Genomic DNA, 14,700 nt, shown 5'->3' on the forward strand with positions numbered 1-14,700 from the left:
TCTACTTAGCACAGCACTTGGCACATGCTGAGTATTTCTTCATGTTCCAGGTACTATTTTAAATGTTTAAATGCATTAATTAATTTACTCCCACTACCACTCTAGGAAATAGGTATTTTCCTCATTTTGAAGGCAATGAAAAGTTCACAGAGCTAGTGGGATACTCCTAAAGGCAACACCACACAGGACACAATCTCCAAGACCATAAGGACTGTCTGCAAGTTTCTGCATGGGGTCTGGCTCCAATCTTGTTCCCTCAATTGTAGCAAATGACAAAGACCAACTGGTGTTGTAGATAGAGTTAACATAATATATTTATTTTAAGTGCCATTCATGCATATCAGTTCTGGCAGCAACAATCCTAATGACACTTGGGGTATTTCTTTACAGCACTAAACAGTTACAAAGAATGGGTGCCGTTCATCATAGAGGCAAAATATGAAATCGTGCAATAGCAAAACTGTAGAAACATTAAAACACTGACTGTCCAACAGCAGTACAGAGAGCAGATTGTGTTTGCACAAAAAGCCAATGCATTTTCATCACATATATACAATATAGATATGTACACATCACCCTCTGAATGAACAATATCAAAATACTCTATTCCATTTGAAATAATCCCCGGATTGATTCCCTCCCACTTCAAAGGACATCTGAGAGACATGTATTTACAAGAACACACATGAATACATTTACATTTCAAAAACTGCCACAAATGCCAGTCGGATTATTTTCCTGGACAGAGTACCCCCATTTGATTATATGCATTTATTATTCTTTTCCCCAAAAGTCTTCAGTCAATTTAGACCCAAAACAGAACTCGCTCTGCATTAACAACTACCAACTGAAAGAGCCACTAGAGGGGATGCTCTGCACCCCACCCGATGGCTCGGGCTAGCTGGAGCCCATTAGAAGGCCTGTCTTAGGCTCCTGGGCTCCCAGAATCAAAAGAGTGCAATGGATCTCAGTGGAGGCTCTGCCTCCAGGGCCACTTGTGGTAAATTTAAATTCTCATAGAAATATTGATCACTGCAAATCAGTAAATGATTGCCAAATAGGAATTTAGCTTCACAAAATTTGTAAAATCTTCATCAGTGGTTTCTACTCAAATCATTCAAGGTAAGACTGCATTCCAATACCCAAATTGTTTAAAGTGCACATTGCTACCCAAGCAATTTAAAGTTTCAAAACAGCTATTTTGGTATCCAGAAAACAGTGACTTGAGCAGACTATTGAAAATCCCCCCCCCCCGCCCCATTTTTTCAAGTTTTTGCTCTGCAGGCTACTATCTCATCTTGCCTCTGATCTGTTTAAGGGGCCTGCTGCTATCTCATCTTGCCTCTGATCTGTTTAAGGGGCCTGTTGGCCTTGCCAGAATCCTCCTGATTTTCACTGATCCAAGGGGCTGGAACTGACCTTCTTTTCTCATTCCAAGCAGGGTCCAAACAAAAGAACATAAAGCCCTTCCTTTCTCCCCAACCTCACCAGCCTTTACTATGACTGGCTTCCCAGTGATTCATTAAAGGCAATACTCCATTAAAAAAAAAAAAACCACCAAAAACAACAACAACAACAAAAAACCAAACACCCCACACACACTGACAAACACTCTCACATTCACACATACAGAAACAAAGATGTCTATCTGTTTAGTTCAAGTAGAGAACACTCAACCACATTATCACTACGGCTAATTAAAGTGACTTAAAGCATGGCTGACAGAGACGAGAGATGCTAAAAAACAACCAGTGAACAGTTATTATTCCTTGATTTGATGGAACATATCATTCCCCCATTATAAATGAAAGAAATTCTGCCTTTTTTATGGTCTAAAGAACCAATTTAAAATCTATTCATTTAAAAAAAATCTCATTTCTGTTACTTTTATTATAAAACTAAGACAATCCATGCAAAGTAACTATGATACAATATGAAACAAAACAAGAAACAACTAATAAAAACCCCAAGGAGGCACGCTGTATTTCAAAGTAACCAAACGTCATGCGTACACAGACACATAGGACAAGAGAAACAGCGGACGACTTAAGGATATCTGCACTGAAGACTGAGGCAAATAAAATCTGTGTGTGGCTCTATCCTCCTTTCAGTGCTTCCGAAATGGAAACAGAATGAGTGAGGAAACTCGCGTTATCAACAGTGTCCTGCTGTTCTATTGCCCAAATGAACTCTGATTCGAATTCCAGAAAAATCCTATTTTGCTAATACATCTCAATCAGCAGGAATGCTAAGATAGAGAAATATACTCACATGGTAAAAGGAGCGAGGATAAAGAGAACGACACAATCTCTCTGATTGTCTTGTCTGTAAACTCTTAAGTAAAACAATTCTGTGCTTTCAGACACCATACTTCTCCTTAATGAACCATATAGGAGCTGAGCATTCACAGAAGGTAGCAATAAATATTAAAATAACACTTTTGAATAATAAATACATGAGTGAATATGGAGGCAATGATTTTGTTAAAGAGCCAAGCAATGCCCAGCTGCTAACCGATCAAATACATTTCAGAACTGTTAATGCAGACTTAGGAAAACAGACATTGACAAGGTACAACATAAACTCTGTAATCCCCCAAACATCAAAACAAATTTGGTCAGTCTTCATGCCCCTCTGGATTGTTTGGAGAGTATCAAACTCTGGGTTCTCTGACTTATTGAGTAGAACTCAATACCCACATTTCTGAAAAAGATTAAATAAGGGGAACTGGGCTTTGAAAAAATCTATTTCCTTTCAGTTGCCTACATCAGTTAAACGCATCCTGCAGAAAATAGCCTAACAAGGAATAAAAACTCACAGTAACTTTCTTTTCAAGACGTAGTAATCCAATTAGAAAAACTGAAGCCTTTCAGTAATTTTTGTACATATATTTACACATATGTATCTATAAACTGCTTGCAGCAAAATAGGCTCTGTCTGAAAAATCAGTCTGGCACTTGTGGTCAACATCAAACTGACACAAATATGCAAAAGCCGTTCAAATCACACAACAGTTAGGAGCTACGTAGGGCAGCTGGCAGGGAGACAAACATGTAGTACTTGTTTGGGTCAGATAAAAGCAGTAAGTTATCCAGCTAAAATCTTTTTGATTGTCTTCAAAAGAAATTTTGATAACATCGGTAAAGTGATTAGCAACTTTGTTTTCTCAACTGGATTCTCTTAAATCTTTCCCCTTCACTGCACAGAAAGGTGATGCTGGGGTCTGGTGCCTTGCAGAAACAAGCTCTACACAATTGAATCCCAATCAAAGTCATCCTGGATGTCGTCCGGAGGCAGAGAGCGCCGCATCTGGAAGGCTTGGGAAGGCATCATGTGCTGCTGGTTCATGGCTCCGTGATGGCCTGGAAGGAGGCAATGTCAGCAGTGACTTGGGTAATGAAGAAAGGAATAAATGAATGCCTACTTAGCACTTCCTTTGTGCCAGGCCCTCGGTGCATATATCCTCCTAATCCACCCAGAAGCCTTCACCGATGTAGCTCTTATGACCCTAATTTTATGAATGACAGGGCAGAGGTTAAAGAGAATGGAGCAAGTTACCCAAGGTCATACATTAGTAAGGGGAAGAGATTTGAATTCAGTTCCCTTGATTCCAAAACCTATACCCGTTTTGATTCCACCAGGAGGTAGCAAGAAGGGCATAGAAAGAATACTAGGGTGCCCAAACGCTGATGCAGCCCTTTCTCTTAGTCTGTCCTGCATCAATGCATGTTTCAGTAACAAGAACTAGCTCCCAGGAGAATGGTAAAGGGAGAATGACATAGTGCACCAGTGACGTCACACTGGGTCATCCTGAACTCTCACTAGCAAGTTAACTTTCGGGCCACCAAGTAATAGTGGGTGAACACAGAGAACATCAACACAGCTGAGTGCAGGGAAGCCACGGCAGATCAGAGTGGAGAACAGGATGCCCGCCCTCTCCACACTCTCCTTAGGTTACTGTGGTCGTGTGCAGCTCGTGCTCCCCAATTTTGATGCACTGTGCCCTTGTTTCCACAGCTTTGACAAACCCCCTTCCAAACCAGACTTTTTTCTCAAGTAATAACCTCTAGCTATTTGCAGAATTCATTCTTCTATTAGGAATTAAACATATCCTTTTAATGTGGAATTTTTACTGGATTGTTGCAGTTTTGTTTGATTTGCTTGATTCAATTACAAAGTTTCAAGCAATCTGCTGCTAATCTCATTTTTCTTATAAGCCCTGTAATTTTTAATGCATCATTTTATAAAATGCTAAGATTTTCAATATATTGCAGTATAGCAGAAATGCCTTTATTTATTTTTTAACTTATAAATTCCTTACTATGCACCAGGTGCTAAATTTAAGTGACTTACATCTAATCCTCATTTAATTCTCTTAACAACCCCAGGAGTTAGGCAATGTTCTAAGTTCCCTTTAACAGACAAGAAGGCCTCATGAGCCAGGAGGATTAAGGTAGCTATCAAGTGGCAAAGCACCAGAAGGCAAACCCTGAGAATCTGGTCCCAGAGTCTGAACTACCAGATCCTGCCACCTACAAGTTCCTGGTGAGTGATAAGGACAGATAATACTTATTCCTCCTTGGCCATCAAAGAACAGGTTACTTGGCCACAAGTCTTCCTCCATACTACCTGGCACACACTTCTTTGGAGGTTTTCAATTCACATCTGCACATGACCTTTCTGTTCCCTGAGCAGCCCAACTGGAGGGAAGCATGGTACATAAGAAAAATCAGCAACAAACTCTAAATCCAGATATTAAGACTTGAGTCTTGGTTTGGTTATAGCAAACTGGCAGCTCTGGGCAAGATATCTCTTCTCCTGAGCTGGCACTTCCTCATCTAGATCATCCTTAAGCTACCTTCTACCTCTAACCATGTGCCTGCCTTTGCTGCCCTGAAAATGTAACTTCTCCTTCATTCAGGAACCCAGGGGGAACAGTTTATGAACTAGCAGCAACTCCTGCAACTTATAAATTCCTTACTATGCACCTGCAACTCTGTAAGAGACTTCCTCAGAAACGAGAGCTGGGGGGACACCAGAACGAATGGAGCAGAATATACGAAGCTAACCAAAGCTGGTTCTTAAGCCTACTCAAGTTGCGTCAGAGTCAAAAAGCCACAAAGATCCCTAAGACCCCAGGACAAGCTCTAATGCCCCTGGACCTCTTTAGAGAGGCAGGACAATAATGAGAATCACAACATCAGAGAGACTCAGGTCATATGGTCCAAACACCAAATGACACTTGAACCCCTTCACCCAACACTGAAGCCAAGTAACTATAAGATTGTCACCCCATCCTCCCTTACCCAGGAGTTCACTCCCTCCAGAACAGACTCGCTCACAATGGGACAGCTGAAGTCTTTTTAATATTACTCTCTGAGTACCAACTGTAATACAACACACCCCAAATTACCTGTAATTGTCGTTCCTGGAGTGCTGAGTGCCTGTGGGATGTGAGGGTAACCAGGGGGCGGCATCACTGAAGGAGGGAGATTTTGCCTGGAGTCTATGTACAAATTTCCTAATCAGATTGAAAAGCAGAATGAAGGAAACATACTTACATAAATAAAACAAGTCAAACATTAAAACCTTAATAAAATTATCACCTAGAACTAAATTAAGCAGGTAAGGCAAGAAAAGAGAAAGAAAAATTACTCCTTTTAGATGCTAATACCAAAGGTGGTACCAGGCTGAGTGTGAGTACACTGATGCTAATTCTGGCACTGCCTCTTTCTGTCTGGAAGCCTCCAGGCAAGTCATCTTTACTGTTGCTGTTACACACCTCATAATAGTTCAAAAGCATTTTCTTAACTGTTCTACCATCTGAGCCTCCCACTAAGTCCAAAATGAGGGCAAGACGGGGATTATCCCCATTTTATGGATGAGGCAACTGAGGCTCAGAAAGACTAAGCTGATGTGCCCAAAGGCACATCAGTTTGACAGGGTTAGCACTAGCATTCAGTTCTGCTATATCATAGGCTCTTTCTACTAACCACTCTACCTCTCTCCCTGATTTTCTCACTTTCAAAGTAGACTTATCTATGTGTACCCTAGCTGATTAACAAAATGAACGGAGGCACAAAGTGACAGGAAAGATTTGCACAAATTTGAAAGAGCTATACCAAGTAAAGGTGATGAAAAAAGTATTATTTAGAAGTGAGAAGGTGGCAAGGTGCCTGGGTGGCTCAGTGGGTTAAGCCTCTGCCTTCAGCTCAGGTCATGGTCTCAGGATCCTGGATTGAGCTCCACATCAGGCTCTCTGCTCAGTGTGAAGCCTGCTTCTCCCTCTCTCTCTGCCTGCCTCTCTGCCTACTTGTGATCTCTGTCAAATAAATAAATAAAATCTTAAAAAAAAAAAAAAAGTGAGAAGGTGGGAAACAACTCATTTGAATGGCATTTCTGAAGATTCTTAAATATATTTTTGTCGGCAGGCGCTATTAAACAGAACAGCTCTAAAATGTCAATTACACTGCATCCTAATGCAAAGTAGAAAGGAAAGGGAGCAAACATCACATGCCTACCCCCACAACTGCTTCTGGGGAAGAAGAAGCAGAACACTGGCTCACACTGTATGGAACATCTGGAATACTGGAAAAGGCTATTTCTCCCTTAGGAATCCCTTGTATCACACAAATTACAACTGCATCTAACAATACTGTAATCAAACTAGTAAACAGCAACCATTTTCCCAGAGGCAACTAAAAAGAGACTCAAGGTAGGAAAACACTATTTGGCTACTCACAAGTTTTTACCTGTCACCGGAATGTCGACTGTCCACGCTTAAAACAGCCTCTGAGATAGCCTAATTCAGGCCTACCTCTGTTCATGCAGATGAGGACATAAAACTAGAGAGAAAATGAGACAGAACCCAGCACTTCTGACTTCCAGCCATTGCCTCCCAAGACAACATGCCTTTTAATAGTGAAGTTTACAGTCAGAACTAAGCTCTCCGACCAATTTACCATACTGAAGATTTAGGAAGAAAAGAGAGAAGAGTTACACTAACCTGTAGCTCTGGGACATTCTTAGAGGAAAAAACCCACCCCCAAGTGCTGATTAGCTTTCACATGAGTGGCCAGCACACCTAAAACTGCAACAGGCTGGAGAGGCCATGCCACTCTCAGTTACACACTCAATGGTTTATCAGTGACTTCTCAGCCTGTGTTAGAAAATCTTAGTTCTCTTTCTACTCATCTGTAAGAGCTCAAATCACAATCAAAAGACAACTGATTTTTATGGAAATTCTGTGTATGTATTGTTTTTGGCTCAGTAATTTTTAACTTAAAAGGGGAGTGAGGTAACAACTAGAGAAGAATTACAGGAATAAACAAGGATCACAGGAATAAACATGTCACCCACATTAAACAGATGAACTTTCTGAAATTCTGCCACATTCCTAACACTTTTATTTTCATAAAGAAATTCTCATTACTCCTCTTTTTTTCCTCATGTTCTCATTCTATTCTAAATAATGAGTCAACCTGGACTTGTTAAACAAAAAATTAACTTCCAATGTACTTTTCAATGACTTCTGAGATCCTACAACATTTAGAACATAGAATTTAAAAATCTAATCACATATTATTGGAAGTAGACTCTTGTTGAATGACCATTCATTCATTCAAGGAGTTATTTATGTTATAGGCTTGCTCTAGGCACTGGGTATACAGAAATGAAAAAAATAAACTTCCTGTCTTTTTTTTTTTTTTTAAAGTAAGCTCAACCTGGGGTTTGAACCCATTGACCCCAAGATCAAGAGTCGCATGCTCTACCAATGAAGCCAATCTGGCACCCCAACAAACTCCCTCTTTTTGAAGCATATTCTCAAGCTGAGGGCAGCAAACAAAGTAACTAAATATGTTATGCACACTACAGAAAAAAATAAAGCAGGGAGAGGGGACAAGAAGTGTTGGACATAAGTGCCATTTAAACAGAATGGTCAGGGAAGGCATCACTTGAGGAGGTATTTATGGAGAAAAAAAAAAAAATGAACAAGATTAAGGACATGAGTGAGCCATATATCTATCTGGGAGAAGACCACTCCACACAAAGGAAAAAACAGCTACAAAAAAGGCTCTGAGGTAGGTGGTGTGTGCCTGGTATGTTCAAAGAATACTAAGGAGGCCACCAGTATGGGATTAGAGAGCTGAGGGGAGGGGATTAGGATACAAGGTCAGAGAGTAATGGGGGACCAGATTGTGTGACACTAGATAGGCCACAAAGACTTTGTTTTTTACTGAGAAAACTGGGCACTGATGAAAGATTTTGAGCACAGAAGTGATCAGATATATCTGTGTCTTATAAAAATCCCATCTATCCTGCAAAGCCAGCTTCAAGCTGTCTTCCTCTAGGAAGTTTTTCTATCTCCCCTAGACAGTTAAGCCCTGTTTTCTTACTTCCACTGTTCTATGGCAGAAGTGCAGTCTTCATCACACCAGACTATGAGCTCCTTGAGATTAGAGGATATCCGGACTTATTTTTTCATCCCTACTGCCCAATACATAGTTAGGCACAGAAAAAGTTTAAATAAATATCTGTATGAAATGTACACCTATCCTTATTTAATGACCTTTAAGCTGAGCCCTCATTAAGAACAGCACAGCTAGAAGACTTAAACATTACTGGACAAGACAAATTATAAACACAGGTAAAATGATTTAGAAAGGAGAGACACTGTGTACTATAACATCCTTTTCTTCTTCCCTTCTCTCTTCCATGCTAACACATTACAGCACCTCTAGGAAGCCCAAAGAGGTATTTGCAAGAAGGTGAATCTTGAAGGCAGAAGTGAAAAGGAAAGTTTGAAGGATATGGACAGACTATATTCAGGGAGTCAAGATCTATACCCAAATGAACTTTGTAATTTTAGGCAAGTTGCTTTCTCTCTCTGGTCTCAGTTTCAGTTAACAGCTTTTATCTGTTAGATAAAAGGATAAAATTAACAGCTCAAGTCCCCTCTTACATTCCATTTTGAATTTGTGGCAAAGATGTGCTGGGGGGTAGAGAGACAGGAAGTGGGATAATATCGGAATGGATCAGATAAAGAGGGATGTGAAGAGAATAAAATAATGATAGAAAAAGGCTTAGACTTAAAAAGGAAGCAGGCTGGGCATGTAAAAAACCTGAGTGTCTATGAGAAGACATCAGTGGGTACAAGGTGACAAACACCTGGAGAACTAGCACTGATCAGAGAAGTGTTGACAAAAGCCAACATGGCTTGGCAGGCCAAGGCTGGATAAAGTTCTTCTGACCCAGAAGGAAAAGACAAAAGGGGAAGAGGAGTTGGGAGAGGATAAAAATGAGGAAAAATGATAGGTCTTCTGCCTTTTTAATAGGCTGTTAGTGGAGTAGGACTGAGAATCAAGTGAGTTGTGGGGACCCTAGAGAAGGAAGGTGATGGCAATAAAAAGGAAAGATGGCAGAAAAAATTAAAACAATCAGAGTACCAGATCCAAATAAATCCAGGTCAAAGGTCAAGGAGAAATGACCATGGAGTAACAAAAGGCTTTGAGAAATAACCCATGATCTCAGTCTAGAAAGAATACAGAAGTGATGCTTGGCCACTCTCACATGGGACAGCAGCAGCAGATAATTAGTACTTTTTCCATGACCAAGAGTGCCAAGTTCCAAAGCCAGAAGATACACTTCGACCTTACTTAGAAATTTAGGTCACAAAATCGAAGAAAATCTTGTTTCACCACATAAACTGAAATTCCAGAAAAGGGGAGCTACTGGCTAACATTTACAATGGCCCTTGAAATAGTTCTCTCTTTAAGACTGACCCACACCTTCTTCTACTTCTCTTCCTAGAACTTTCTAATCTGCCACAGGCAATAATTTTGTAAACAACACAGGTATCTACCCCCACTATTAGCATTTTAAAGCTGGCTGAAATGATTTGAGAGTATTTGGCAGAGAAAATGGCAGCACTTGGAAGAGCTAACTTTATGAATTATTTTGGTTAGACAGGGAAATAAAAAAGGAAAGAAAAACCAAGGGACAAAGAACAGAAAGGATGGTACACCTCTGAGATTTAATGCAAGATGGAAAAGTAAAAGTGATGTATCCTGAAAGGGAAAAACTATGGGTCTGAAACCTACCAGAGGATCAAAGAAGATAAGCTGTCCATCTACAAGAAGAGAGAAAAAGAAGGTAAATAAGTGAAATGCATGCCAAGTTATATAGATCTTGACAATTAAAAAGGAATAAAGGGAGGATTCTGAGAAGATGGTGGAGTAGTAAGCACCAGGAATCTGTCTTCTAACCTAGGTAAAATTACACTGGTAGACTGTCTGATACAACAAAAAACACTGGAGAATTTGGAACTCCGAAGTTTACTGAGTTTGCAACGCATAGAGGAAGGCTTATGTAATAAATTGCAGTTATTTTTCGTCAATTCCAGCTCTTAGCCCAACAGTAGCTACCTATCCCTCATCCCAACCCGATGGCAGTAGCTGTGCATGTGTTCCTGGAAAAACTCACACAGCTTGCAAGAGCCACTGTAGGTGAAGAGGCCTCTGTTCTCCAAATATTGCAGATCTGTACTCTGATTACAGAGATGCAGATGTAAAGAAGGGTGGCCATTGTTGCACATTCCACCAATGATGCAAAGCACCTACCCTCCAAATGAACTAATTTCCAGGGGTTATAAGGGGGCTACTAACCTCCTTTCTCCCCTCTTTCATTTTTCTCTTTTTACCCTTTGAGGAGGCAGACATTAAAAGCCAGGACACTGAAAAACAATCATATATACTGGGAAAATTAGAAAGTGACCACCTCTGCCAAGAGAAAAGTACAGACACAGAGAAGACCTGAGAAGACCTTAGGGCAAACCTTAGCATAAGGATACCTTGCAGCCATCAAGAAAACAAAAACAGAAGGCAAAATAATTGAAAACAGCAAACCCGGGGAAGGAACAGAATCTAGTTTCCATAGGTAGGTACCACATTCTTAGATTCAAGTGTCTAGTTTTCAACTACAAAATCACAAAGCATACAAATAAACAGATAAGTATGCCCTATTCAAAGCAAAAACAAATCAACAAAACTTGTCCTTGAAAAAGATCTGACGGCAGATCTACTACAGACTTTAAAACAAGTGTCTTAAAGATGCTCAAAGACTAAAGGAAGATGTGGAAAAAGTCATAATTACAATGTATGAATAAACTGGAAATATCAATAGAGAGAAAACCAAAAAGAAATAAAAAAGAAATTCTAGAACTAAAAATTACAATAATTGAAATGAAAAATTCACTACAGGATTCAAAGAAAAATTTGTGTGGGCAGAAGAAAGAATCAGTGAATCTGAAGATAGGACAATGAAAATTATCAAGGGTAAGTAACAGAAAGAATAAATTGAAAAAAATTAAATAGAGACTAAGGCACTGGGGGACACTATCAAGCAAACCAACTATGCATTGTGGGAGTCCCAGAAGGAGGAAGAATGGGACAGAGAGACTATTTGAATAAATAATGGCTGAACAAAGAATGAGAATATCCAAGAAGTTCAACAGACTTTAGTAAGATGAGATCCACAAGAGACCCACACCAAGGGACATATTATAATCAAGTTTTCAAAAGCCAAAGATAAAGAGACAATTTTGAAAGGAGCAAGATAAGTGACTTTTCACAGACAAGGGAACCTCAATAAGATTATCAGCAGATTTCTCATGGTAGACTTTGGGAGTTAGAAGACAATGGGCCAATCTACTCAAAATGCTAAAAAGAAAAAGTATCAACCAAGAACTGCTATACCCAACAAAACTGTCCATTTCAAGAGTGAAGAAGAAATTAAGATGGTTCTAGATAAACAAAAGCTAAAGGAGTTTGCTACCATTAGCCCTCCAAGAAATCCTTAAAGGAGTCCTACAGGGTGAAATAAAAGGACATCAGACAGTAACTCAAAGCTTTATGGAGAAAAAAAGATATCAATACAGGTTATTATAAAAGCAATCAAAAGAGCTAGTATTACTGTGGCAACAATTCAGAACTCCACTTTTTCTTTTATACATGACTGGAAAGACTAATATATTTTCTAAAAGTGATTAGTTTAGACACAAGTATTATTATAACTTCCACTTGTAACGCCACATGTTTTTTACATAATTTGAGGGACTAACGCATTTAAAGGCATTATTAATATAGGTTTTGGGGCACACTGTGCATAAAGATGTGATTTTGTGACATCAACAATCAAAAGGGGTAGAAATGGAGCTGTAAAGGAGAAGAGTTTCTTTATGTTATAAAAGTTGTACTGATATAAATTCAAATTAGAATGTTAAAACTTTAGGCTGGTAAACCCAATCCCCATGGTAACTACAAAGAGCTATGCAATACAGACAAAAGGAATTTAAACATTTCACTATAGAAAGTCAACAAAACACAAAAGACAACAGGAATGCAAAAAATAAGGGACAGAAACTAGACAGAAAAGAAACAGCAAAATGACAGAAATCACTCCTTATCTCTAACTACTTTACATGTAAACAGATTAAATTCTCCAATCAAAAGAGAGAATGACAGAATGAGTAAGAACACATATCTGTAAGACCCTCACTTTAGATCCAAAAACACAAATAGAATGAGAAGTAAAAGGATGGAAAAAGTAACCCAAAGGGAGTAGGGACTGCTATACTAATCAGACAAAATAGACTTTAAATCAAAAGGTTACAAAGACAAAGAAGGACACTACCTATCAATAAAAGGTTCAATACAGAAAAAAGATAAACACTTGTACATCTAATAACAGACTACAGCAAAACAAAAAACACAAACTGACAGAACTGAAAGAAACGAACAACTCTACAATGATAGTTGTTGATATAAATACCTGACACTCAACAGCGGAAAGAACCACCAGAGAGAAGTAAGGAAACAGGATTTAACAGAATAAACCAACTATATCTAACAGACAAATAAAGAACATTCTACCCAACAACAAAATACACATTCTTCACAAATGCACACAGGGTATTTCCCAGGATAGACCATATATGTTGGGTTCCAAATTTAAGTCTTAACAGATTTTAAATGATAGATACACAAAGTATCTTTTCTGATCACAAGAGGATGACATCAGAAATCAGTAACAGAAATAAAACTGGAAGGTTCTCCAATTTGTGGAAATTAAACACAAACAGCCAATGGATCAAAGAAAAAAAAAATCACAAAGAAAATTAGAAAAAACTTGAGACATATGTAATCAAAACATAACATATGAAAACATAGGGAAAACAGCAAAAGCAGTGTCATGGGGGAAATTTACAGCTATAAACACATTAAAAAAACAAGAAATATCTCAATTGACAACCTAACTTTACAACTTAAAGACCTACAAAAAGAACAGAGTAAATCCAAAACTAGCAGAAAGAAGGAAATCATAAAGATTAGGGCTGAGATAAATGAAGTAGAGAATAACTAAAATGAGAATTGAAAGTGAGCATGCTACTGAGTCTACAAAAAAAAAGGACCTCCTCAAAAAAGGAAGGAAACAGGATCATAGGAGTACTATGGGCAACTGCACACAAACATACTAGATAACCTAGATGAAATGAACAAATTCCTAGAAACACAAAGCCACCAAGAGAAATTTGCAAAGAAGTGGAAAATCTGAATACAACTAAAACTAGTAAGACTGAATCAGTAATCAAAAATCTCCCAAAAAAGAAAAGCCCCTGCAGGACCTGATGGCTACACTGGTGAATTGTACTAACTATTTAAAGAACTAACACCAATTCTTCTCAAACTTTTTCAAAAAACTGAAAGACAGAAAGCACTTCCTAACTCATCCTCTGAGGCCAAAATCAGCCCAATACCAGAAAAAAGAGACAGACATCTAAAAGGAAACTAGAGACCAATACCCCTTATGAACACCAATCCAAAAATCCCAAACAAAATACTAGCAAAATTAATTCAATACTGTATTAAAAGGATTAAACATGATGATCAAGTGAGATTTACTCCTGGAATATAAAAAGGTGGTTCAACGTATGAAATGTGATCAATGTAATACACCACATTAACAGAAAGAAAGGGGAAAAAACTTACATGTTCATTTCAACTGATGCAGAAAAAGTAACTGACAAAGTCAACACCCTTTCATAATTAAAAATACTCAATAGGGCGCCTGGGTGGCTCAGTGGGTTAAGCCGCTGCCTTCAGCTCAGGTCATGATCTCAGAGTCCTGGGATCGAGTCCCGCATCGGGCTCTCTGCTCAGCAGAGAGCCTGCTTCCCTCTCTCTCTCTCTGCCTGCCTCTCCATCTACTTGTGATTTCTCTCTGTCAAATAAATAAATAAAATCTTTAAAAAAAAAATACTCAATAAATTAGAAATAGAAGAAAACTACTTAAACATTAAAAAAGCCATAAAAAAGCCATTTATTAATATCCCATGGCAAACATCATGCTCAATGGTGAAAAACTTGAAAGCTTTTCTATGACCATGAACGAAGCAAGGATCTCCATTTCTATTCAACATACTGCAAGTTCTAGCCAGAGCAATTAGGCCAGAAAAAGAAATAAAAGGCATCCAAATCAGAAAGGAAAAAGTATATTTATCTCTGTTCACAGATATCATCCTATATGAAGAACATCCAAAGACTCCACCCCAAACATACACAAATTATTGGAATAAGTAAAGTCAGCGAAGTAGAAGGATACAAAGTCAACATGCAAAAATCATTTTTACATAATGAATAATCT

At 38.7% G+C, this 14,700-nt stretch overlaps 1 protein-coding gene across 6 annotated transcripts in view; it reads right to left on the reverse strand.

The window, feature by feature from the left end:
* Positions 1–296: 296 nt before the first annotated feature.
* Positions 297–14,700, reverse strand: part of FOXJ3 (forkhead box J3) — a 156,031-nt gene continuing 141,627 nt past the window's right edge. For all 6 annotated transcript variants that reach the window (XM_082687141.1, XM_082687138.1, XM_082687136.1 and 3 more), the window contains 2 exons: positions 5,414–5,521; positions 297–3,362 (listed from right to left, as the gene is read on the reverse strand). In XM_082687141.1, coding sequence (XP_082543267.1) covers positions 3,247–3,362; positions 5,414–5,521 — 224 coding nt within the window. In that variant the 3' untranslated portion in view covers positions 297–3,246. The remainder of the gene's footprint in view (positions 3,363–5,413; positions 5,522–14,700) is intronic.

The sequence above is a fragment of the Mustela nivalis genome (genome assembly GCF_964662115.1).
Source record: "Mustela nivalis genome assembly, chromosome: 10".
Taxonomy (NCBI): Eukaryota; Metazoa; Chordata; class Mammalia; order Carnivora; family Mustelidae; genus Mustela; species Mustela nivalis.